This window comes from Vidua macroura, chromosome 13 (assembly GCF_024509145.1).
Source record: "Vidua macroura isolate BioBank_ID:100142 chromosome 13, ASM2450914v1, whole genome shotgun sequence".
Classification (NCBI taxonomy): domain Eukaryota; kingdom Metazoa; phylum Chordata; class Aves; order Passeriformes; family Viduidae; genus Vidua; species Vidua macroura.
Window position 1 is genome coordinate 6,541,842 of NC_071583.1, and position 25,742 is coordinate 6,567,583.

At 41.4% G+C, this 25,742-nt stretch overlaps 1 protein-coding gene across 7 annotated transcripts in view; it reads left to right on the plus strand.

Annotated features, from left to right (window-relative positions):
* Window positions 1–23,635, plus strand: part of MAGI1 (membrane associated guanylate kinase, WW and PDZ domain containing 1) — a 333,482-nt gene extending 309,847 nt beyond the window's left edge. For 2 of the 7 annotated variants that reach the window (XM_053989288.1, XM_053989290.1), the window contains 9 exons: window positions 1,786–1,877; window positions 2,795–2,987; window positions 6,214–6,507; window positions 9,735–9,902; window positions 14,413–14,503; window positions 14,614–14,677; window positions 15,680–15,826; window positions 16,970–17,108; window positions 20,757–23,635. In XM_053989288.1, the coding sequence (XP_053845263.1) occupies window positions 1,786–1,877; window positions 2,795–2,987; window positions 6,214–6,507; window positions 9,735–9,902; window positions 14,413–14,503; window positions 14,614–14,677; window positions 15,680–15,826; window positions 16,970–17,108; window positions 20,757–21,457 (1,889 nt within the window). In that variant the 3' untranslated portion in view covers window positions 21,458–23,635. Of the gene's footprint in view, window positions 1–1,785; window positions 1,878–2,794; window positions 2,988–6,213; window positions 6,508–9,698; window positions 9,903–14,412; window positions 14,504–14,613; window positions 14,678–15,679; window positions 15,827–16,969; window positions 18,976–20,756 lie in introns of those variants that run through there. The other 5 variants (XM_053989287.1, XM_053989289.1, XM_053989292.1 and 2 more) reach the window with 4 other exon arrangements.
* Window positions 23,636–25,742: the final 2,107 nt, after the last annotated feature.

A 25,742-nucleotide genomic window follows, 5' to 3' on the forward strand; every position in this document is an offset into this window, starting at 1 on the left:
CTGGGACCCAAACCAGAGCCATACGGCATCGCTCAGTGAGACTGGAGGGGTGACAAATGGGAAGGTGTTGAGAGATGCCGAGGACACGGGCCCACGCCGGAGCTCTCTGCAGCAGCCACTTTACCTCTGACAGATCCAACACACACTATTAATTGTTTGGGGCCAGCCTTTGCCAAAACAGCCTGCAAAGAGCTGAGAGAAGCTCCTGACCGTGTCTGCTTGTCACTCTCCCCTTGCTGAAGGCAGTGACAAACAGCAATTAATTCATTGTCTGAATTCTGTTGTGCTGCACGTCTGAGCGTGGCGAGCTGCCTTCAGCCAGAGGAGATGAGCCACACAGGCAGCCGGCGTGTTCATCACCCGAGCGCTCTGTAATTGTGTCTGGGCAAAAATCAGCCTCTAATTCAGTGAGGGCACGGGTGTTAAGCTTAGCTTATAATTGCAGGTAATTAAAATGTAAAAATATTATCTGTAAAGCCAGCTTAAATGAAAATGTCAGAGCAGACATCTGTACCTTACCATTCACCTATTTGTTTAATTTTTAGTATTCCCATTCCTTCAGTTCATGTTATGTTTTAACTCATTGAAGAGAGACCTTCAGAGGTACCCAAAAACCTGACAAGCACCCAAGCAGACCCAAATTTTTGCAGAATAAGCACAGTGTAAAATCCAATTAGAGTCCAGTCTGACATTCACTGATGCTAATGGAAAACAACCTGTTAATAGATACAGAAAGCTAGATGATGTGTCACCAAACCTGCTGCATCCTGTGTTTGAGGAGGCACTTATTTAAATTGGATTCCTGAACAATATATTTTGGTTTCTTTGCAGAAGTTATAGGCAGCTGACTGGTAACAGCTTTTTATTATCATTAATTATAAATTTTGGGAGGGGATCATTACAAAATTAGTCAATGTTACAGATACTATCCAATAAATATTAAATGAACCTGAAGTTGTCTTCTGATATGATATAATGTTAGCAATTAGTTCTGCATTTTTAAAAAAGGGATGAAAGCAAGCATGAGTAAGTTAATATAAAACATTGCTGTTCAACAGCGCTTCAAGGTTAGTACTTCACTGTATGTAATATTCATTGTAAAAACCTTGCTGGTCTTCCATACTAATGAGTAGGTGAGGCTGAGCTTTTTTATGTTTCCAGCTGGTTTTATCTCTTCAGTGCTTTTGCAGAGCCTGCACCACGAGCAAGTGAGAGTCAGGAGAGCTGCACTGGTTTGAGTGGAGCCCTTCTGATTTACACCAGCTGGGGATCTGTCCCACAGTTATTTAAAGCAGAGTTGATAGACAGATAGCAAACTATGCTTGGGAAAGTTAATTAAGCAGTAGAAGTCATAACAAGTGGCTCTTCTGTCTCCCATGAAAGAGGAGGCAGCTGTATTGTTTCTGGCAGAGTAATTCTCTGCTGTACACATTTATTTATTGATGGTTTGGAAGAGACTCTTGCAATGGGTAATGATGCTAATATTGACAGAAGGAAATATTATAGTGATAAATAAAGGGCAAGTCACAATTAGATACTTAGAAAGTAGAAACCACTGCATAACTTTTAATGGTTAATTAATAATCCTTTAGTATTTAAAACTATAAATGTTGATAGTTATGTCTCTTTTTTTTTTATGTGAAAATGAGGTGGTGTCCAAGACCACCTCATTTAAAGGTTAAAATTGCATGGGACTTCCTTTTATGTACATCTGAGTAGTCCTGATTTGGGTAAAAAGGTGTGGTATTTTGATTAAAAATGATAGTTTTTCTTCTTTCCCTTCAGTCCCAGATTATCAAGAGCAGGATATCTTTCTATGGAGAAAGGAAACCGGGTTTGGATTTAGGATTCTAGGTGGAAATGAGCCTGGAGAACCTGTGAGTATCATGTTTTAGTTTGTGACATCTTTCAGAAACACAGCAGTAGAATGTACAGATGTGCAGAACTATGCTGTAGCATCACTGCTAAACAGTTAGTGGACTATATTTATATATCCTGCATCTCCCCACCCTCCCTCCAATAACCCCACAACTCCATAACTGAAATGGGTTTGGCTTCTCCTTCTACTTTAATGCTAAACCAAATAAAAACACATAGGTCCTTGGACACTGAGGACAGGATGTCCTGGTCATGTTTGCAAGTGTTTTGATCTTAGAATGCCAGGTTCTCAGATCTTAGAATGCTCAGTTCTCTCCTTGAATTCAGTTCATTTATTTACCATAAATCCAGTGCCTGTGGGAGGTGTCATCCTTTCCTGTGCTGCACAGGTCCTAGCTAGATAGTGGCAGCATGACTTTCCATGTTTTTCCCTGCCAAAATTATTTTGCTCATTTATGGGAAGAGAGACCACGAATTCATCTCGGGTTAGAGTAACTCCACAGAGCTCACTGAAGATAAATGAAGACTGAGTTGGAGGAAAAGCGTGTGGTGCAGAGCTTGTAAACCCTGCAGGCAACTCAAAGGGTAACTCAATCTCAGCTTCCCTGACAAGACTCTCAGTGCTATTAGCCATCTTCCTGTCTGGTCACTGTCTGGTTGAAGAAGTTTCCCAAGGCTGTCTGTCCTTAGAGTGAATGGACTTCCTAAAGAAACAAGATATCAAATTTATTACAATTTCACAATGTGCTGTATTCACACAGAACCATTTTCACAGGAGCTACTTTCCTGACCAGCAGACATTTGTCAACAATTTCATGCCCCTACTAAATCAGGTCTAACTAGGAGTGCCCCTTGCTTCCAGCTGGCTGTTGAGCTGGCTCTCATTGCTCTCTCTCCTCCTGTGCCAATCCCTCAGATTTACATCGGTCACATTGTACCGCTGGGTGCTGCTGACGCCGACGGCCGCCTGCGATCGGGCGATGAGCTGATCTGCGTGGATGGGACGCCTGTGGTGGGGAAGTCACACCAGCTTGTGGTCCAGCTTATGCAACAGGCAGCCAAGCAAGGTCATGTCAATCTGACCGTCAGGCGCAAAGTGGTTTACACAGGTAGGCTGCACTATCACCCTGCAGGGGTGGATTTTCTTGCCAGGATCCCATCTGTTCAGCAAATGGTCTAAGGAAAAAAAAAAAAAGCTTCTTCTAGTGCTGGGGAAAACTCAAAGGATGTACTGTTGTTTTTCCTCTTTTGCCTGTTTTTAGTCTTTTTTGTTCCTGATCAAATAAACTTCAAGTTTTTTTCCAGTCAAGACTCTCTAAGTTGGCTTTCCCAGTCTTCATAAGGTTTCTGATAAAATATGGAATTGTTCGGTTGCAACATACAATTTTTAGTTTGACTTACGTAGCAGACACTTTGGCCAACTGCTCGTGTTTTCTGTATACTTCCCAAAATAGATGTGCAGCCTGATAGTCACCCTTAAACTGGGAGTGAGGGAAAAGATGATGAAGAGTCCACAGAAGGGAGAGTGTGAGTGAGGGCTCTGATGTGTGGTGGGTGCTGTCCCAAGCTCAGAGGAAACTTCAACATGTAGTCAAGTTGATGGGAAACTACAAACATTGTTGGTTCTGGTGGGCCAGGGTGTGCATGTTTGTTGTCACAGAATCATAGAATGGTTTGGGCTGAAAGGGACCTTAGAGATCATCCATTTCCAACCCTTCTGCTGTGGGCAGAGACATCTTCCACTAGACCAGGTTGCACAGGTCTAGAGAGTTTTCTGTATACTGAGTTACGCTGGACATTGTGCACACACTGCACAAGTGTAGGATCTAAATGAACAGAAATGAAGCTGGCAGAAAGACAAAGATGCAAAGAGAAGTGACACTGTCTGGTACCATTTTGGCACCGAGATAAGTAATTGAAAAATGTCATGATAGCAGAGAAAATGAAGACATGAGCATGAGCTTTCTGAATAACATGTGGCCATATGTTTCATATTGGAGAGGAACTTTTGAGTGCTGCCTGTCCCTTTGAGTCCCTTTAGGAACTCAGGTGTGGGAGCTGCTTTTACTCAAAGAAAAGGATATTATATTGCTTTTCAAGTTTAGGCATCATCAGATAAATAGGCAGTGATGTACTTTGATCTTAGAGAGAATCAAAATAACATTCAGGTTGGAAATTAGGTCCTCAGTGGAAGTTAGGACTAGAAGAGTACCTCTAAAATGGATCTGTGTTCTTATCCAGGCCTGAGCTCCTTCTGCACCATAATAAATAAATGTTCAGTTTTCATTTCTTTCTTTCTTCCCAATGTGGATTAAACACCAGGGTATGTCTCTCCTCTGACAGACTCTCTTTAATTCCTGACCAAGGTCTGGTGTGAGAGAAGCTTTAGAAGAGCATTGGGAGGAAGGGGAAGGGCAGCAGAATTTTGGTATTGTTTTTGTGTGTAGATTTTCTATGCGGTTTTACAGCCTCCAGGCTGGAATTTGCCATGAAAGATTTAGATGCATGAGATCTCTCTTGATATTTCATTCAGAGGCATGTTACTGCAGATCGAGCTATTTCTGAATCATTGCAAATGTGGACACTTACTCTAGGATAAATTATTCAGAATCCCTTCTTTCACCTTATATTTGCAGGCTTTTAAATTTCAGCAGAGCTTTGTGGAGAAGGCTGTTTCTGAATTTTGGTCCCTTGTTCCCCTGTCATCTGTATGCCAGTAGAAAAAGATTGTTCACCTAAATGAGTACTCTCTGTCCTGAGATTCATGTAGGGGAAATTTTATGCTCCTGTAATTTTTAATATGAAGAATGCTATCTATTTAGTACATACTTGTGAGTATATAAGTGCAGACATAACTTCTATCCAAGGATATTTTAAAGTCCTATTTTTTTTTTTTTTTGCATCATGATTTTACAGGCTTAGATTTTGTTTACCATCCTTTTTTGTGCTGATGCTTTTAAAATTTTCAACTTAATTTTGATTCACCAAATTGGAGAAGTGACCTGATTAGCAGAGGCAGCCATTCAGCAAGGACAAGTGCAATATGCAGCTCTCAGCTGCACAAATGGGCTGCAGAGAACAGGCTGAGTAACAAGAAATGGAAGCTATTGTGGACCACAAGCTTTATGCTGAGGTTGGCTCAGGTGAAGAAAAAGACTGTGCAGGGATGTAGGCAGGGGGAAACTCTCCTGATTTCACAGCAGATGATGGCTTAGTGCAATATGGTCCAGCACTTCAAGAAAGACATATTTGAGTTGGAGAAAGCCCAACTGGAGGGAGTCCAGAAGACCAGGGAAAATAAGGAGAGATCTAGAAAACATGGTCTGAAAGGAAATATTGAACAAATTTGGATTCTTTAGCTTAAAGCAGAGGAGGTGGAGGAGGTATTAAAGTTCCCATGACTATAAGAGGCTGCTGCAAAAAGGAAGGGAATAATATGTTCTCCATATGCCTGTTAGATAGCACTAGAAATAATAGCCTTATGTAGCAGCAGGGAAGATTTAAGTCAGATATTACAACCAATAGATTGCCTGGGGAGATATTTAACAGCTGATTAGACAAACATCTGTCAGGACTGATATTAGGTAGAGTTGGCCCTCACTCAAGGAGAGTCTGGACTAAGTCATTTTTTTGAGATTTCTTCAAGCCTTGTGGTAGCTGATTAGATTTTAAACTAATACCCCTTCCAACTTCAATTGCTGTTAAACACTTGTTTAATGTTAGCGTTAGCAATGTTAAATGTCTCTACCAGACTGTACAGATGATAGTTGCTGGTTCTTCAGAAATATCCAGAAATATTTGGTGCACACGTTGTTTTGCTCATGTTGAGAGATTGTTATTACTGAAGATCCCATTAACCAAAGACAATCAGTGCACTAATTGATAGCTTTCAGTTTAAAACTACACAGAAATTGTTGTTGTGAGATATTACTGCCTTTCCTTATGGCTTGTGCATATATATGTACGAGGTACATATGGTCGTACATATATAACTGAAGTGGGGATGCAACAGCTAGAGGAGGAGCCTTTGAACTAATGCAATCCAGGTTTAAAATGCCACAGAGCATCCAAGCACACAACACTGCACTGGTTTAACCAGGCTGCAGTTTGGCAGTGGACAGCTTTGGCTGAATGACCACACGCAGGAGAGGGTGAGCAGTGTGGGCAGTGCCACCCCCGAGCAGAGCTGTTGGAGGTGACATCTGAAAGCATGGCCACGATATGATGGCTAGACTAAAGCAGGCGATTTTCTTTTACCCTTTTCTCAGTAGACAGCCGTCTCCAAGCACTAAACGGTGCAGCCTGCTCCAACACTCTTTGTTCTCCCCTCCCCAGTTCCCAAGGCAGAGAATGAAGTCCCATCCCCGGCCTCCTCCCACCACAGCAGCAACCAGCCGGCCTCGCTGACGGAGGAGAAGCGAACGCCGCAGGGCAGCCAGAACTCCCTCAACACGGTCAGCTCGGGCAGCGGCAGCACCAGCGGCATCGGCAGCGGCGGCGGCGGGGGCAGCGGGGTGGTCAGCGCCGTGGTGCAGCCCTACGACGTGGAGATCCGCCGCGGCGAGAACGAGGGCTTCGGCTTCGTCATCGTCTCGTCGGTGAGCAGGCCTGAGGCGGGGACGACGTTCGGTGAGTCCTGCGGGGTTTTTGGTGGCGCCTCCAGTGAGACGTGAGGTTTGCAGCCCAAGGAGGCGGGTGGGGATCTGTTTGATTAAAAGTGGTGAGCGCGCCCCGATTTATGTAATTAATAGCAAAATCACGGGCAAAGACTCGGTAGGTGTTTGCCTCCTGGGGTTTGTTCGGCACTGAGTTGAGAAAAGTGAAATAAAACATCCCAACCCGAAGAGCTAAAATGCCACCAATGGCAATTCCTGATGCTCACTTTCTGGGAGAGCCTCTCTGGGGTTTGCTCTCAGAGGAGCAGCTGGGGATCCTCCCAGTGATGCTGTTTGCCAGTGCAGAAATGTAGCAAGTGGAATGAAATATGTCTCGTGATGGTGGAATCAAGCCAGTTGATTTAAAAGCAGTAATGCTTAAACTGATTAACTTCTCTTTGGCAATCAGGGTTATTCTGATCATCATTATGTTTTGTGAGCATGCTGGTAGCAGGAAAGTTTTAATTAATGCTGTTTGTTGGTGAGACATAGAATGGGGAATACTGTTAAAAGAACAGGATGTTTCTTTTACTTATTTGACCTCTTCCCAAATGCATTTCTTCAGAGTAGGAAGAAATGAAGCTTGTCACATGTAATATCCTGACCTAATAGAGGTGGTCATGGTTTCTGTCTCAAGACAGTCTTTCTGCTACGCAGAGACCCATTTCCAGGGGTTGCTGCAGAGGAGATGTACATAAGCTGGTTTTGCAAATATGCCCAGAACAGCCTGTTCTCAAGCAGAAGTGTCATTGCAAGGAGGAAACCAGTCAGAGATGCTATTTTCTTCCCTTTCCATCTCCTCCAAAAGGAGACCACAGGCAGCATCCACTTGTACTTTGAAAAGGAAGGTGTTCCCTTAGTCTGTGGCACATGACAGGGGTGGAGAGAAAGGAAGGACAGAGCAATGCCTTGGCCATCTTCACAGAACCTCCCACAGCACTGCTGTGGTTTGCAGAGAAAATGCATTTCCGGCTCCCTGTGTAGCTTGAGTGCTCCTGGGGCATGCAGGTGTAAGAAGTGGCATTTCCCTCATTCTCCTAGGCTTTATTTTCTGACATTTCTTGCCATTGCCCATCAGTGACACCCTTAGTAATACATCAAGGGAGCAGCACCACCTTTGCTGGTATTGATGTAGAACAGGCCATTTCTAGCACTGTTCTGGGGCGTCTGGCAGCAGAGATTTCAAGGGGGAATTATTAGTAGTAGTACAAAACTAGTGCATTGAGTTCTGTCAGTTCTCAGATTCTAGGCTCTCTAACACTGTCCTTGCTGCTGGAAATTGCTCTTCCAAGATAGGTGTTTTGGTGCCAGAACACAACGGTGTAATGTAAAACAGATTAAACTGAACACAGTCTAGAACAGGGGGCGTGCTTTTATCTTCTGAACGGATTTGCAAACATATGTAAATAACTTTTACTGTATGAAGATTATGCTGTAACTCTTCTCTGCAGAGAAACCTTGACCTGAAGTTGTAAAAAGTTGTGTTTGCTTTAGCCCAAAATTCTTGCTAACTGGAAGTTTTCTGTGCAGGGGCTCCCAAGGAGATCTGTTGATCTGTGACTGTTTTTCCTTTAATTTTTTCAAGTATATTCAGTTTTTTCCTAACACTCCGCATGAGATGTGTTCCCTCTGCTGTCTGGTGCTTGCTCTGGACCTGCTTCGTAGTTTTTTTCTTTCTTGGGTAGTATTTAGAGATGGGCCAAACTGGTTCTAAAACCCACCTTGGTCACTTTGGTGTGGGCTCTGTCATCTGTGCTTATTGGATTGGATAGAGTAGAAACTCACATCCTCAAAACAGGATAAACTGCAAACTGGATGGGGCTTTGTATTGCCAGAAAGAGAAACTTTCTATCATGGTAAAATTAAAGAAAAAAAAAAAAAAAAGAAAGAAATCTCCCTAATGTTTATAACTAATATTAACACTTTCTGCCAGTTTTCATCGCATCTTTCCGACCTCACATATCCTTGTTTTAGCCTTTTCTTCTTTATGGTCTTTCTAGTGTTGTCATGTGTGTGTATCTCTAAAACTACTAATCAAGTAAAGACTACAGCAGAGATGGGAAAGTGCATCTTGAGGGTGAATGTATTGTGGATGCAAAGTGTGAGATGACCATGTGCTGTGTGCCCCAAGGCCTCTTGCCCATAAAGGAGCTGTAAAAAAGCTCACTGGATTTATCTGAATGATGTTGTGTATCCCTTGTGTCCCAATTCTGCATGCTGTGGACAACCCCATGGTTTTGAAACAAAACAACTGCATGGAACAGGAGGAGAATTTTGTCTCCAGAACACATTCATCCTAAAGTGCTCTCACTCTGTCAGACATCTCAATGGTTTTGTGCGTGGTTTTAGAGGTATTTTAATGAGGAGAACCTTATTCCTTCTTTGTTCCCACCTGGTGCCATCTAAGATCATAAAAGAGGAAGGGTTAGTAGAGGCTGAGGTGGGTGCCAGCACCAAACAGGTTACCTTTGTCAGTCTTGGCCCATCTGTAGTGGTCCTGTGCCTTCCCTGGTAGTACCTTTATTCACAATGGAAGAAAAAAGTTTCATGTTGCTTCCCCATGCAGCGCTGGTAGAGTGGGTCTGTGTGGTAGATAGGGAGCCACACTCCCTCCTAAGCCTAGAATGATTTTATCTTTCTAAATTGAGAAAGAACAAAACATTGGCAGAAGCTTGAACAGCAGTTGGCTTAGAGAAGGACTAGAGAGGCTGATCCTGATGTAATCTTGGAGGAGGAAAGTTGAGTTTTCTACAAACAGTTTCAATTTTTTTCTTCAAAAACAAAATCAGATTTGGGTTATGATGGAGCTGCTAAGTGCAGTTGTAGTCAATAAAAATTGCACCATTTATTATCAGAAATCCACTTGGGGGAGTTTTGAGGGATTAACAAAACACCTTTTTGTGGAAGAAGTAAAGTGTTGTGCACTCAACTAGTTGATTGCCAATGTTTTGAACACTGGCAGCAAAGCTATCCTATAATAACTTTTGCTTGATGCATTAATTAATTAACCCTTAACCTTCTCTTTCCCTTTTCAACCCTTTTTTTCCTTTTCCCCCTCACCATATTCCCACATACGTAAACAATTAAAAAAAAAAAAAAAAACACCAAAAAAATACCAAAACCAAAACAAAACGAAAAAAAACAACCCCCAAACCAATACAAAAGCGGGAAATGCATGTGTGGCCATGCCTCACAAAATAGGTCGGATAATTGAAGGGAGCCCCGCCGACCGCTGTGGAAAGCTGAAGGTCGGCGACCGGATCTTGGCCGTCAATGGGTGCTCCATCACCAACAAGTCGCACTCAGACATCGTCAACCTCATTAAGGAAGCTGGGAACACCGTCACCCTGCGCATCATTCCAGGAGATGGTAAAGTATCTGTTTCCTGCTGTCTTGCCTCACCCTCTCCTTGGTTCTGTTCCCCGGGCTTTTTCTGTCACTTGGGGCTGCAAAGCCGTGGAGGAGTCGGTTTCCGCTCCCACTCTGGGAGTTAGCAGTGAAGGAGGTTGTGAGTCTCCCGTAGCTTTGTTTTTTGTTTCTTTTCTTAGAGATGGTTAGTTTTTAACAGGGAGGTGCTGATTGAACACAAAAAAAAAGAATATTACATTCCATGCATCTGCTTAAAATGATCTTCCATAAATTTGATGGATCTCTCGACGCACTTTGGTTTGATTCTTAGCTTAATAATGCAGCTTTAGAATATTTGGGAATCACTTGTTAGTATGTGGGATTCCTGAAGCTTTGTATAGACACAAGCAGGCTATAGAGTAAAGAGATCACAGAATGAGATAAACACTTTGACATGTTTTAAGCCGTTTCAAAAGCGGATTTGCTTTTATTCTGGGTAAGTTGCTTTGGGAGTGAGCTCAGTACATTTTTGAATGATTGCTTAAATGGTGATGGTTCTGAAGTTGCATTTTAAGAGTTACCCTAGACAGGATCTCACTGTTTCAGATGAGAGGGAGTGTGCAGGTTCTCTAATAATCACTTGCTGCTGATTTCAGGTCACTGAAGTATTTAATAAAAATAAGGATCTCTGTTATATATCAGTTCCATTAAATTAATCCCTGGCTTGATCCCTAGATAGGAACTGATCAGATAGGAACTGATAAAGTATCTGCAGCAGAACTAAAATTGTTGTGGTTCTAAATTCTGAGTATTTTCTTTCTTTATTGTGCTTCTCTGTCATGGATGGGTTCAAAGTGAGAGCTTGTGGGGCAGAAACCTTTCCACGTTGCTCCCCACAGACCAGGATGAGAAATGATCTGGTTATAAATTATTTCTGTTTAGGGTGATCTGTTTTGCAGAAAAGCTTTATTTTCCTACTGTCTAGTGGGTACCAGGTCAAATGGTGTAAAATCCTCTGCTGCTTGGAGCAAATAGGGTGTTCATGAATAATAAAATGGCTGTGAATCAAACTAGCATCTGAGCTGGCCTGTGCATGCCTGCTTTGGAAGATAAACTGAGAGAACAATTGTTCATTACCTGTATTTCAGTCTCTGATAAAAAGGAGGGTGAATCTTTAAGTAAATAAAGGGCTTATTTTCTAAAAAAGCAGAACCATCTGAGAACTAAGCAAGTTCTGAATGATTTAAGAATTTTTTAAGAATATAACCTCCTGACATAAATGCTGAGCCAGTCTTGCTCATGCAATTATGTGTCCCAAATATCATGTAAATTGCTTAGGTTAGGGAAACATGTACCTGTGATTGACATCACGTATTCCTGGAGGAGATGGAAAGCTGTTCTTTAGGGAAGGAATCAACTCTGCTTTCATAGCAATTCAGGCTTTAAGTCTTTTTATTTACTGTCACTTTGAAATTCCAAGTCAGATTGCCAACTTTGTATAGTATTACCTGCATTTATTTTCCAAAAGACATTAAGACCCAACACTCTCAAAATCTCTGAGGGGTTTGCTCTAAAACCCCATGAGATACAAGAAATCAGTCTCAGTGTTGTTTTCTTTTTGATGTCTTTGTATGCTTTATTTGATTTGTTGTTTTCCTTTGCTTCTTTTTGAGTGCTTTTTTGGCAAATATAAATGATCTGTGTGCTTCAGGGAGGGGGGAGCATAAATCAGAAGCCACTCGTCAGATAAACATGAAGCTGAGGTGCATCACAAGACTCACAATAAACTCACACTGCTAATCTCTTCTAACATTATTAAAAACACCAAGAGTTTTTGCTTTATAATAAGTCTTGCACAAGTTAATTGCCACAGATGACTGCAGGATTGTATTTGCAATGAAATGATGATGCTTTCCCACACTTCCAGCAGATTCAAGGATACAGAATGCTGGAACAGGACAAGCTTAGATTTGGCATGTAATTGGTGACTGAGAGTTTTAGAGCAGACCAAGGCAAGGAATCAATGAAATATGTAGGGTTTAGAACACACAATTATAATTGTACTAAAGATAATTTTTGCTATATTCTGTTCCAGTTTTGCATGGTGGCTGGCATGTGTCCTGAAGCAGTGTCTAAAACACTGGCAAAATTATGCACAACTCCTGAGTCATGGGAGAGGGTGGGCTAAAGATAGATGCAGTACAGTGGTGTGAAGATACATCTGTACCAAAGATGTGTTGTTGCTCTGCTTGGTATTATTAGTGTGACCTACTAAAGGGTAGGAATCTTGAATTCTCTTTGAAGCCCATCTTCATCTGATCTCCAAATATTTGTGGAGGATTTCAGAGGCTTTTGTTCTGGATGAATATAGAACACTTAACCATGTTTTGGGGCTTTCTTATGTAGGAGACAGATTTTAACATCAAGGCATCTTTACAAAATAAACAGAATTATTTCTTAAACCCCAAAAGTGTAGCTACATGTAGGGACATCTTCTGACACAAGCCAGCTGTCAGTGGCACATCATCACAAGGGTGTGGTTTGGTCATGCCTACACTGAGAGGTGCAGGCAGACCCAGGAGCCTCTCTTGCTCTCTGAGCTGCTGGACACAAGCCAGCTCTGGTCTGGAGGATGTTTCAGCTCCATATGCTGAGGGTTTGGGCATGTTAACTTGGGCACAGCACTGCAGGCAAAGGAGCTGTGTTCTTGTTGCACCCATCTGTTTAAGTGGTTCTTCTTTTTCTCTGTCCCTTTTCCTGAATTTCCCTTGACATGCAAATAGCAACAGAAAGGAAAAAGCTTCCCCTTATCTAGACTTCTCCAGAATTAATATCAATCCATGAGGTAAATTAAACTCCCAGGATCCACCACATCTTAATTCAGGCAGAAATCCTCCCATTGCTGCAATTTTGTATTACAGCTGGACTCTGTTTAATAATGGCAGATTTCTCCATAGCCAGTAAAATGAATTAGTGGATGCCTGTAGCTCAAGAGGCAAACAAGGGCAGGGTAGAAGGCCTTGTAATTTTATGTTGGAGACCCAGATGTTTTTATCCAGTTTTTGTCACTGTTGTCTTAGTGGCTGTGTATTCAGTTTAGATTTTGGTCTTAAAAGGTGGATCATTATCAGTATTTTGTAGTTACTTGCAGTCTGTGGGTCTCTCCTGGGTACAGTGGGTATAGACACAAAGAGGGGGTCTCCTGTCTACAGAGCTGTTCTGCAAAGGAGCAGCTGCCTGCCACTGCAGTGGCTTTAGCTGGGGATGCCATGTCTGATGACATGGGCATGGGTGTTTCTGCTGCTCTGCCCATCATTCTCCAAGTGCAACCAACATAGCTGTTGAACATTTTGTGTGGTAAAGCGCCGTTGAGGTACGTGGAGTACTACCGAGACTTCCTCTGCAGTCAAACTCCCACGGGAGAGGAAGAGTGTTTTCAGAAACTCTGGCTTCTGGAGCAATTCAGCATTTGAAACTCTTCAGTACTAATATCAGTTCAGAATTGGTACAATATATAGTTCTGGAAAATCTGTTGAGTTCAATACGGAAGAGTTCCTGGTCTGTGTTGCTAATATTCAGCAAATGGCATTGACATGACCTTAATTTTAGGCAGAATTTTAAGTGAGTTTGGGGTTAACTCTGGTCCTACTTAAGTCTGTGATGCAGCTGCAGAATGACAAGGGGAATATTCTGCCCTGCCATACTGTGAGGGACATCTACATAGTCATTTTTCAGTTGCTCCTCTCTCAGTTGTATGAAGCAGGAGACAGGACCTCTCCTTGGAGCTCCTCCTTCCATGCCTAAAGAAATCTGCAATTTGCACAGACTGGTGCTGGGCTGAGAGCCTTTTACCATGGCAGAAATTAAGCTTAGAAGTTACTCCTGCTCCCTGTATTCTCTCAGCGCCCCGTTTTGTAAGTGTTAGCCAGAGTTATTGATGCATTTAGTACCAGTGGCTCCATGTTCCTGCTTCCAGTGCTGAGGCAGCAGTGGGTTGTATTTCAGAGAAGGATTTCAGTAAATTTGGGGTTTAGCCACACATTCAGTATCAGCTTGTGAGGTATTGGATAAGAGCCACATCTCAATTCTACTGGAGATTGCAGTTTCTGATGGAAGAAGGACTGATAAACTTATAATCCCTGAAATAGTTATAGCTACTATAAAATTAATCCGCACAACCTACAATATTTAGAGACTCAGTTGATTGGAATTCACATCTTTAGACAATAGACAAAACTTTGTTCAATCCTTCATCTACAAGTGAGTAATCATGAATGTGTCTAATGGTCAGGAGGGTTCCAATCCAGATGTCCTAATTTTTTTTTTTTTTTTCATTTTCCAGTTGAGTGTACAGTTTCATATACATACTTACTATATGCATTTGGGGAATTAAGAAATTTGATCCCATCTCCAGTTCTATAAAAACACTGTAATGCTGCTTTTCAGTGAAATGCTTTTGCAAAACTCTTTTTTTCTTTCAGTGAATAGCCCATGGTCTTCCCTCATAATAAAAACAAAATCTATTTTGCAGAATCCTCCAATGCTACTTTATTGACCAATGCAGAAAAAATTGCTACAATCACAACCACACATACTCCTCAGCAAATACCGCAGGAGACCAGGTCAGATTGTTTTCCTTGAGGAGGGCATCTCAACATGCTCTCTCTTCAGTTATTTCTTCATCACTTTCACGTCCCATGTTTTTTTCCTCTCTCCCTCTCATTCATTACAGCAGGAACAACACCAAACCAAAGCAGGAATCCCAGTTTGATTTCAAATCACCCCAAGCAGCACAGGTAAGGAGTACCTCTCTAATTGTTTTGCTTACCACAGACTGTTGTTTCCAATCTGCTTGAGGGCTGTGTTTAAATAGTTCCCTTAAAAATTCCTGCTGAGAAGCTGCTCTCCCTCAGCCTGCTGAAAAGAAAGAGGAATTTGCTGATTAGTTTTTTAATATGTGTTGCTGTTGTTTCAGCTGAGAAACATTTCTAACACATTCTCATCGAGACTTTGAGGGAGTGAAAATAAAGAAAAAAAGAGCTGACATTTTTAGGGCAGTAATAATTTTGTCTTTGTTTATTGAATTGTCTGTTTTGAGGGGTCTCACCAGAAAGTATTGTGGTGTGCAAATGATAAATTCAGATAATAAAAAAGAGGAAAACTTAATAAGGGGCGATAGCTGGAGTGTTCCAGCTTGCACAGACGTCATCTTATTAGAGAGATTATCTATCTCACTGTTAACTTTCCTTGCCATTGGCCATCCCAGAAGTAACGTCTTCCATTAGGGACTTCAAAACATCCTCATAATAGCATTTGAGAAAAACAATGCAAAGGCTTCTGAGCTTCTTTCAATGCAATAAATGATGTGGTAACAGCACAAAAAGCCAGCACCATGGCACAGGCTCACCCCAGGTGCCGTCAGACAGTGCACTAAAGCTGGCACTGGAAGGGAGGTTGTCCTTGCCTTCCGTGGTTGATAGAACCTTTAGCAGCTTCCCAAAATGTCCTGGGCTGGGGAGGCGCTGCCCTGGGCACGGGAAGTGCTGTGTAACAGGGATGCCCAAAAATGCATGGATATGGCCAAGCCCACTCATTCCAACAGCCCTTCACCAACCACCAGAACTCCAAATTGCAGAGCGGGGTCTGAGGAAGCAGCAAATACTGGTCTGTGTGTGAAAATTCAACTGATTTTCCATTTTTAATTATTGCCAACAAAACATTGCTTGAATAATTCCAACATGAGAGCAGAGCAGTATTTGACTTTCTGTTCAATTGGGTGTTTGCTGTCTTCTCTCCAGCAGGACCAAGACTTTTACACTGTTGAGCTAGAAAGAGGAGCCAAAGGGTTTGGCTTCAGCCTGCGAGGTGGCCGGGAGTACAACATGGACCTGTACGTGCTGCGGCTCGCTGAGGATGGGCCCGCTGAGAGATGTGGGAAAATGAGGGTATGCACAAACTGGCTTTATAACCACCTTGCTCTGGAATAAGCTGACTTCCCTGCCTCTCCCTTCTGCTGTTCCAGCTAAGAGGGAAATTAAATGTGAACTGAAAGTGGTTTCTATTTACTTCTCCTGATGGCATCTGTCACTCTTGGTACGCAGTCTATAGCAGTGTGTGTTCAGTGGAAGACTTCACCCCCTTCTTCCAACACTACTTACCAAGCTCTAGTACATGATCTATTGTTTTAAGCCTAAGTGCACATGTAGCAGTGAAAATGGAACAGCCACACTCTTTGCCTGCTAGTGGGCAGAGAGGGGACAGAACATGTCTATGGCCCATGGGTTACAAAATTATAATGTAGGTTCTGATTAACATTAATTGTTAACTTCACGTATCAGCTAAATTACAAACATTATAACAAGGGCATATGTTATAAAATGCCTACTGAAACAATAATTTGACAGGTTTTATGTAGTCCTTGGACCTCTGTTAGAGAATGCATTATAACTTTCTCAATATGTCATTGTCTCCAGATATGTCACGTGAAGGGCATTTTCAAAATTTTTGTGCTAAGGGTAGATCTATGGGTCCAAAATTTTTTTCTGATGAACCTATGATGCAAAATCAGTGCTGCCCTGTGAAAGTCAATGCTTTTTGATGAGCTCTTCCATGCCCTGTTTTCTTCTCCTGATAAATTATTATATTTACAGAATCAGCTTTACTGATTCATAGTAGGTATCTATAGCCAAATTAGAAACAGACCTGAAAAAGCTCTGTGAACATCCCAGTTGGAGCAGACTGTGAAACAAGCAGCCACTTTGACTGAAGACTTTAAAAAGAATCAGAATTAAATAGAATAGCACCCTTTCTAACACTGCACTTACATTTGAGCAATACAGTAATTGCAATGTGATTTTTCAGAACAGCAGTGAAATATTTTGATACCTCAAGCTTTCTCCATCACCTTCATGTCTCCCAGACTCCTACACAGTGGGCACTGTGGTAGGCCAGTGGAAGGAGTTGGGCATGTTTGGCTTCACCTGATGCATAGTTGTTCCAGCTTTGCTATGGCCACTGTCTTGTGGTGTGCTGGTAGGGACCCTCGTGGGGCCTTGTTTCTAATCATAGCCTCTTTATTACATTGGCAGATCGGTGATGAAATCTTAGAGATCAATGGAGAAACTACCAAGAACATGAAGCACGCTCGGGCCATCGAACTGATTAAAAATGGTGGCCGCAAGGTCCGCCTGTTTCTGAAACGTGGAGATGGCTCTGTCCCAGAATATGGTGGGTCAAACTATGAAAACATTCCTTTCTTCCCTGGCATCACTCCATGAATATTTGTCTCAAGATCTGAAGCGGGAATTCTTTTTTATTTTCCTTTCTCACCAGTGTCTTACCAACCTTTGCAACATATAATTGCCTCGCTTGTGCTGAATTTTCTACACATTTCATCCTTTGCTTGCTTCCATGGACTTGGGGCGCAGTGTAAGGCAAGATCATCATAGCAGTATTTTTTGGTGATCAGAGAGGAAAGCAAAACAAAACAAACCTTATTGTCTTGTCCAGCCAAAAAAGGAATGTCATTGAACTGTGCCAAACTGTTTCTCAGCGGCTGAATTGTTGTTTCACATAGGTCTCTTCTTCTAATCAATGCAAAAACTGGGATCCCGAGTTGCTATTCTGAAGCAGTGATTTTTTTTTTTTTGGTTAGGTTTTTCTCTTAGTTCCTGGCTGTATCCATAGACATGAATGCTGAGATGGCTTATGAGATTTTTGCCTTTCCTTAATATTTATGTAAATATTTATAAAGTTATTTGAGAAAAAGAAGGGAAAAAAAAAAAAAAAGCTTTACTGCAAAAATATATTGATTTGGCCTCCTGAGCCCTTTTCTCTCCCCTTAAACAGTCTGCTGGTTTGAACTAGTTCATTTGTAAGGTCTGAAAAGGTGAGGAGGTTACGAAAAGGTGCTCTCGTGTCTGTCTTGGGGGAAACAGTCAGTCCTCGTTTCTTACTAAGAATTACATTAGATTTCCTTTTCTTCCCCTGGAGGTTGGATTGCTGGGTGGCTTAACTTAGCACACTATTTAATATTATAATTATGTCTTATTTATTTGAGATAATTGTCAAATATTGTGCCCTCGATGGAGGGCTACTCCCAACCAAAGGTCTTTGAGGTTTCTATAGAAACTGATGATTGAAGGGATGTCCTTTATACTTTCTTCCCCGTATTTTGGTTATTTCTGTGTCAGTAAGTTCTGTGTTTATCATTCTCTCCATGCCCTAACACCAGAAACAAAACCCTTCTGCACAATTTATGAACTAGATTTTATTTTCATTTACTGTACTATGTTTGAGAGTTTCTGCTCAGTCTGCTCATTATTTAACTTAAAATGACCAATTCAGAGTATAACTAACAAACAATTGAAGTGTTTAACGACATGGAAGGGAAGTTGTGGGTTTACACTTCTGTAATATAAATAGCACACCAGAAGGTTCAATGATGGCACTGAAATTCTGTAATGTTCTTTCTACTTTTGTCTTTTCCTATACTCCTTTGGATGTACAGTACTGTATCATATGCTAGACTGCATAAATACCCTGTAAATTAAGTGCTTCACTTCTCAAAGCATATGTCTGTTGCACTGAGGATGGAAATCCATCACCAATTTTCTTTTGGCTAATGCTAACCACTAAACGTTTGTTCTCCAAGCAAGGATTTAATATACAGGGGTTGCACTACTGTAAAGAATATCCTTGTAACATTTGGGACTCCTTTCTCTCTTTGTTCTGTTCGCTGCAGTCGCAAATGGTTCCTCTAATAATGTTAAGTTCCAATATTTTTCTGACTTGATTGGAACGTGCTTCTCTATGAGGCTGTATATTTTTGTAATGAGTTTTGTACTTATTTTTAATGTTGTGGTCTCTGGTGGACTTTATTTTTCGTTGTTGTTTGATTGTTACTGTTTTTTCTATGACATTCTGTGTCGCTGTTCCAGCTGTCTTTTAGAATGGATGCTCTTGTTGTCTGGGTTATTGAATCACCTCTTAGATGTCTCTTTATGTCACAATAATAACAACTGCTGTCTTTGCAGCCTTACATTTGGGTGAAGCCTAGACAATCTGACTGGAAAAATAAACTTTCTTTATTCTAAGATAAAATATGAAGATTTTTCTTTCTTTCATCTTTATTATAGGGAATCTAAATTTTCTACTTTTCTCTTTCTCTTTCTCTTACTTTTCTTGGTGCTGGGCTCTTCCTTCCTCAGCGATGATACCTCCTAATATCGCTGCATGTATGAGAAATGACAAGCTCGGGGAGTCTTGCTTCTACCTTATGGGCCATAATCAAACTACGGTTTGTAGCTAAAATCAATATTAGGTGTTTTTGTGCTGTGGCCTAATTCCCTCACATTGCTTTTCTGCTTCGCTATATTCTATATGTACAGCAATTCATCCTGAACACCCTGCGTCCCCCAAATTGTAAGTACACACACCACAGGACATGTCTGAACCTCGCTTGTACCTTGTGTGAGAGGCAGGTTGCCACAAGCCACGTGCTTACAGCCACAGAAAAGCAGCGTGGTCCCATCACCAGCTGTGGCCTCAAAGTGCTCATAGAGCAAAACTCTATGAGCTGCAACATGGGTTACACTACTTGGAATTCACAAAAGTCACAGCCCATGCACACACTGACCCTCCCAAGCTCAGGAGTGGAAATGCCATCAAATGGGAGAGACTTGGCATGATGGCAGGAGGAATGTAGAGTGTTTGGCTTGGTGGGAGGGAAGGCAAAAAGGAGAAAAAGAGGAAAAAAAAAATCTGTCCTCACACGTGTTTGTGAGGGTTTTCAGTCATTGTCACCAGGGCATTCCACCTCAAGGTGGGTGTTGGGGTGCAAGTGTAAGGAAGTGGCTAATGCCAGCCAAGCTGCCACGAAGGAGTTACTTTAAGAAAGAAAACTATAAGCAAATAAAAGCAGCACTTGCATTAAGGCAGTGCAGCTACTTTAATGTTTTTTTATGTTTGTAATGAATCATTCATAAACATCCGTTACAAATGACGGGAGTAATTGTAGCTTAGCTGCAGCACAGGGCTGGGGTTTAGTTTGGATGTTCTTTTTCTACTTCTGCTTTGCAGTCTGTCTTGCAGAGGCAGCTCAGCTGTATTTTACCTCAAATAGTACATGAAAAATAATGTACTGGAGATTAGATTTGAATCAAAGCCATCCTACATATTACAATATCTTTCCATTGCTTTGATATGAAAAAATCATAACTACTGTCATCGTTGTTTGAATCATTGTGGCAAAACCAAAATCGACCCTAGGACTTTACATAACATGGTAGCACTAAGTGAGATTAAGCTATGCCTTAAATGAAATGGAAATGGCATGATTACAGTCTAATTCTCACATTTTCAAAATGTTATTTTACAAGGTGAAAACTTAATAATCAATTCTATTTTCTGTACATTTTCTGCTATTTGAACCGAGGCCTCCCACACCTGGAAGGCAGTTCTTTATAATGTCTTAAAAGGCAAAAATCCTTTCCTAAAGACCCTATTTATTGGAAGCTATTAAAAAAAAGCAGCCAACAACCTGAACTACAATGGTTTTTTCCCACTGGAAAGAATGTAGTATAACTGAAACTTTATGAATTGGACTTGGGGAGAAATGTAAAGTGCCCCATGCCCAGAAGAGCATAAAGATGAGATCAGCTTGGACCAAAACATGGCTAACGATCAGAGCAGCACCAGTACTAACCTGTAACTCTCGTTGTTCACAGTTAAATTAACAAAAGCTTCGGTTAGCCTTCGCTGACTGCTTGAACAGTTGTTTGTTTTTGTCACTAATGAAGTCTGAAGAGTGCTAAGTGGTGTCACAGCACCACGGAAGGCATCAATACCAAACCCTTTGCTGTTATTTTCTTTCAGACCCCAGCAGTGACAGGAACAGTCCCGCCACAGGTTCACAAAATGTATCGGAAATGAAACCCGCGCCATCCGACCGACGGCAGCACCCATCATCGGAGTCCAGTTATCCACCAGACCTTCACAAATCATCGCAACATGGGGACAAGCGGACTTACGTTAGAGACCTAAAAGGCAGCAGAGAGTTTAGCAGACATCCCAATGAACACCACACTTGGAATGGGACTTCTAAAACCAACGACCACGTGCCAGGCAGGAAGACGGAGAGGTCGCCGGAGAGGAGGCACGAAAGGCAGCCAGAGAGGGCGGTGGTGAACGGGCAGAAGAGGAGGTCTCCCGAAAAGCGCAGGGAAGGGACAAGGAGTGCTGACAACACTTTGGAGAGGCGGGAGCGACTTGAGAGGAGGAGAGACCTCTCTCCTGAGAGGCGCAGAGAACGGTCGCCCGGCCGCCGGCGGCGGTCGCTGGAGAGACTCACGGAGCCCAGGAGGTCCCCTGAGCGGAGAAGAGAGAGCTCCCTCGACCGACGGGCCAAGTCGTCCGACCGGCGGAGGGAGAGGTCGCCCGAGAGACGGCTCAGGGAGGAGCGAGTTGGCCACCGGGAGAGGGAAGAGCCCGGCTGGAAGCACGAGCCGAGCCGCAGGCACCCACCCGAGCAGCGCAGGCGGCCCTACAAGGAGTGCAGCACCGACCTCAGCATCTGAGGGGCTCCCCGGGGTCCCTGTCACCTTCCCCACACCAAGGGAGCAGAGGACAGAGTGAAACCAACCTGGCTTTCGCAGGCGACGAGACGTCCGCCACCTGCTGATCCTACAAACCGTTTATGCAGATGAAATCTTATAACAAAACAAAAAAAGCGTTGTGCCTGATGTATAATATTAAAGAAAGTATTTTTCAGTGTATTCTTTTTTTTTAATTACTTGCCAAATGTTGGTCCTAAAGGATTATAAAATTTTGTTTCTACATTCTTTGTAGATTTCTTAAAAATAATCCCTTTATTGGGCTACTTCCCCCCCTCCCCAATATAGTAAGTGGGGGTAGCCAGTAATATAATATAGGCAAAGGATTTTATGACCAAGTTTGAATAATTTGATCCAGACTGTTCTCTAGTGACTCACTGCTACACTGTATGTAGAAAATTTTTTAAGGGTTGGGGGTGGGGAAGGAAGAAAATTGTTCATCTCAGTAGGAATGGAGCGCTCCTGCTGAAGGAATTAAAAAGGAAAGAGACAAATGTTCCTAAAATTGCAAGAACTGTTTGAAGAGACTACTGTTTCAATGAAGGATATTTATAATAATAATAATAAATAATTAAAAATAAAAAAAAAAGCAACCAAACCCACACAGCACAAGACGATTTACAATAAGTAATTTGTAGTTTGTTCCATGAACAGTTTATACTTTCAGGCCCCCTGGACAGGATGCGCAGAGGCAGAAGGACTGGTCACCACCATGCCTGTGTCACACGCTAACGTGGACTGTTGAGCTCTCATTAGCCTCAGCAACATGTAACGATGATATGTCATTAAGGCAGCAGCCCTGCTCATCTCCCAGCTGTATATGGACAGCAACTCCAGCATGCATGGTATTGTGTATCTGCTTGGAAGCAAGGGGAGGGATTGGGATTCTGGGACAAGGCACAATGCAGTGGGAGCACAGTCCCCCTGCTCAGAGTAGGTGTATTCCTTCTGCTCAGGCAAAACCAGTGGGCTTTTATTTTGCCAGATTCCAAAAGCTCTCAATTCTTCTTGCTCTGTATTTAAAGGGTTGGTTTTTCGTTGTTTTACTGGTTCATCCTTACTGAGACAAAAGGAGTGCACTTGCTGGGGAGGGAAAACAAAAAAAAAAAAAAAAGGAGAAAAAGAAAAAAGTATCAAAAGAAAATCACAGGCTAAAAGAGGCAATCAGTGGGACAACCTGGTTGTGGAAGCCTATCCATACCTGATTATATGCTGTAAATTTGAGTCTAAGAACAGCAGCAAAAGAGAAACCTGCAAGTTTCTAAGTTGTATTTTTAAATTTGCAAGCTGTGTGGTAAGTCTGCTGTAGCATTGGTCTAAGATTTAATGGATTACTGCCTAGCTGAGCCAAAATGTTTGCCGTTACTGTTGGACCACTAAAGTAAACTGCTGCTTTTTCCAGTGCATTGGTGTGTACATGTATACTGACTCACATCCTCCATATGAACACAAAACCATTGCAAGTCTATCACTGTTGTTGCCATGGTACTGTAAAAACAAAACCAAGAAAGAAGATGGCCAATCATTGTGTGTACAGTTGAAATTGTAATTAATAGAGCCTGTTGGAAAAAAAAAACAAAACTGTTGCCTTTTTCTTGTATAAAAGAGGATTTATGACAAAAGTTAGGTGTGAGGAATGTGATTAAGTGTTTATATTTCTAAAAATGGAAAAAATTTGATTCAGGGGATATATTTTAATGTAAACTGAATCAGGTATGTAAAGCTGTTTTAAAATGGGAGACTGTATCAGTAATTCTAAAGCTTTTGTTGGTTTGAAAATATCATTTCTTTCTTCATGGTGGGCCTGCTTATGTATTATTAAGCACTTGTATGCAGCCTATATTCTCCAATCTTCATTTCTTGCAACATGCTATAGGCAAAATGCTCTTTTCTGTGTTGATGAAAAGCAGTATGTGGGCCAATCTTTTTTATAAAACACTATGCATATATAAATACTACATTGTTCATAGCTTTATTTGACTTAATTGGGTTTATACATAACACTAGGATGAGTAGATGTGGACTTACCCAGTAAGAGCTTCTTTCCTTGGAACAGACACTATGTATATGATGTAGCAACAAAGAAGGAGAAAGTCTGTGAATGCTATTTTTATTATCAAATAAAGTTTTCCATACAAAGCATGCATGCGAGTGTAGTGATAAGATAAAGGAAGAACCACACCTTAATGTTACTTATTCATCCCTGCCTAAATTAATAAAACCATAGGTTATGGTCGCCAAGAGCCATATATTAAATATGTATTAATCATCCATTAAATATGTATTATCATTTGACAAGCCTTAAAGTAAAGTTTCCCAGTCTTCCAGGATAAAATTTCTTCCCCCTAAAACAGTCAGAAACTGAAGGTGTAGGTGAAGCAGGGTCTGTAGTTGTGCCTGAGGTTTGTGTCATTGATTCTTCATAACACATAAGCACATGTGGCCAGAGAAAATCAAGGCAGCAACTGCTCAGTTGCTGCTGTGGAGGGTGTTGGTGCCATATATATATATATATATATATAAAAATATATGTGTGTGTATGATATAAGTGTATATATACATATGCACACAAACATATATATATATATTATATATATATACAAGTCACCAAGGCTGTATGTCTCCCATCTCTTAGTTCTTAAATTGTAGAAAGACTTTTAAGTTTGAAAAATGTTTCTATTACATAGATTTTTAAAGCAACTTTTAAATCTTGCATAGTTTAACAGGCTCCACTCATCTGTTTACCTGAAACTTCAAGCAACCTGCTGGGAGTCTTGGCAGCTAGAGAGAGTCGATGGTGAAGGATTTGTATTTCCAGTCACAGGGATTTGTCTGGTGCATCCTGAGTCCTTAGGGGCATGGAAGAGTCACTGAGAAAGTGTTTGGATATTTTAAATTTTAATCTCTTATGATGATCAATGCCTTCTTACTCTGAAACCATTTTGTAGTGGTATACATTGATTATGCATTTGTACCGTCTGCTGTTGCTACTGTTTTTCTTCTCCTTGTTCATGTTATGATTTAAATGATCTTACAGAGCTGAGTAGGTGAGTCTCAAGCTTTGGAAGTGTTGAGTCTCAGCTGAAGATATTATATAGATAATACCAAAATTACAGAAATATTTAATTAAAAAAAAAAAAAAACACTGCAAATTGCAAAAAGAAAAAAAAAATTAAAAATGCCTTTTCAGTGATGGGATCCTTTCTAGTGCTTCCAAACCCCCTGAGAGCTGGAGCCCTGCTGTGCAGCATGAGCATTGCAGCTCCATACTCTGTGGTGCAGCCTTAGTCACTTTAATTAATTCCAGCCTTACTTTTGACCATAAAATATTTTTCAAAACTTCTAAAAATGAAAAGAACCTCTTTTTAGATTGTAACTTGGCTCCTGTTTTGTCAAACAACATCCTACAACTGTGAAGCTGCCAAGAAGATGAATTAGAGTCTGTTTTTTATGAAGAACTGGGCAGTTTCTAAAGTGGTACGTGAAAAAGCTCTGCAAATTGATTTTGTGAGGGTTTGGGGTTGAGTTTCACTTTTTTTTTTTAATCAGTCAGACATGATCGAGTTCCTGTGCCATCAGTCTGCTCAGTCCTGCCATTTGCATGGATTAATTCCTAACTGGGAAAGTTTTGACTGCAGAGGGCTTGTTCAGCCAACATGGAGAATTGTGTGGGGTTTGATCTCTTTGGTTAGTCTTGCACTTCTTGTAACTTCTGGGTTTACTGAGCTGCGTTTGCTGTCTTTATACACTTTTACTCACTCCTTGAATATTCATCTCTTGGCATTGGAGCCAGTGTTTTATTTAATAGTGATCTTGTGTTAAACCATCTGCTGTAATATGCTTGTTTTATCACTGGAGTAGTAATTATAGATACTGTTCTCCTCCTCACTTTGCTACCTTTTGTTACAACAGGCTTTCAGCTCTGTCTCTTGGCTGACTGTTCTGCTGAAGAACATTATAAATGGCTCATAATATGTTCAGGTTTTTGGCTCTCATAAATAGTACCAGGAAAAGATGTCATTTATGATTCACTGCTGCCATCTGTAAATGTGTGCCTGTTAGGCCTTTGGGATTGTATTTTCTTAAGATTTATTTCTAAAAAAGGAAGAGTGGGAACTAAAAAAAGTATCCAAATTGACTTAGTAGTTGCTGTAAATCTCGTGAGTCTGAGATTATGCCAGTTTCTGTGATGCTAATCAATCAGCATTCCTTCCTGCTATATAATGAAGAGGCTGTAAAATGTCACCCA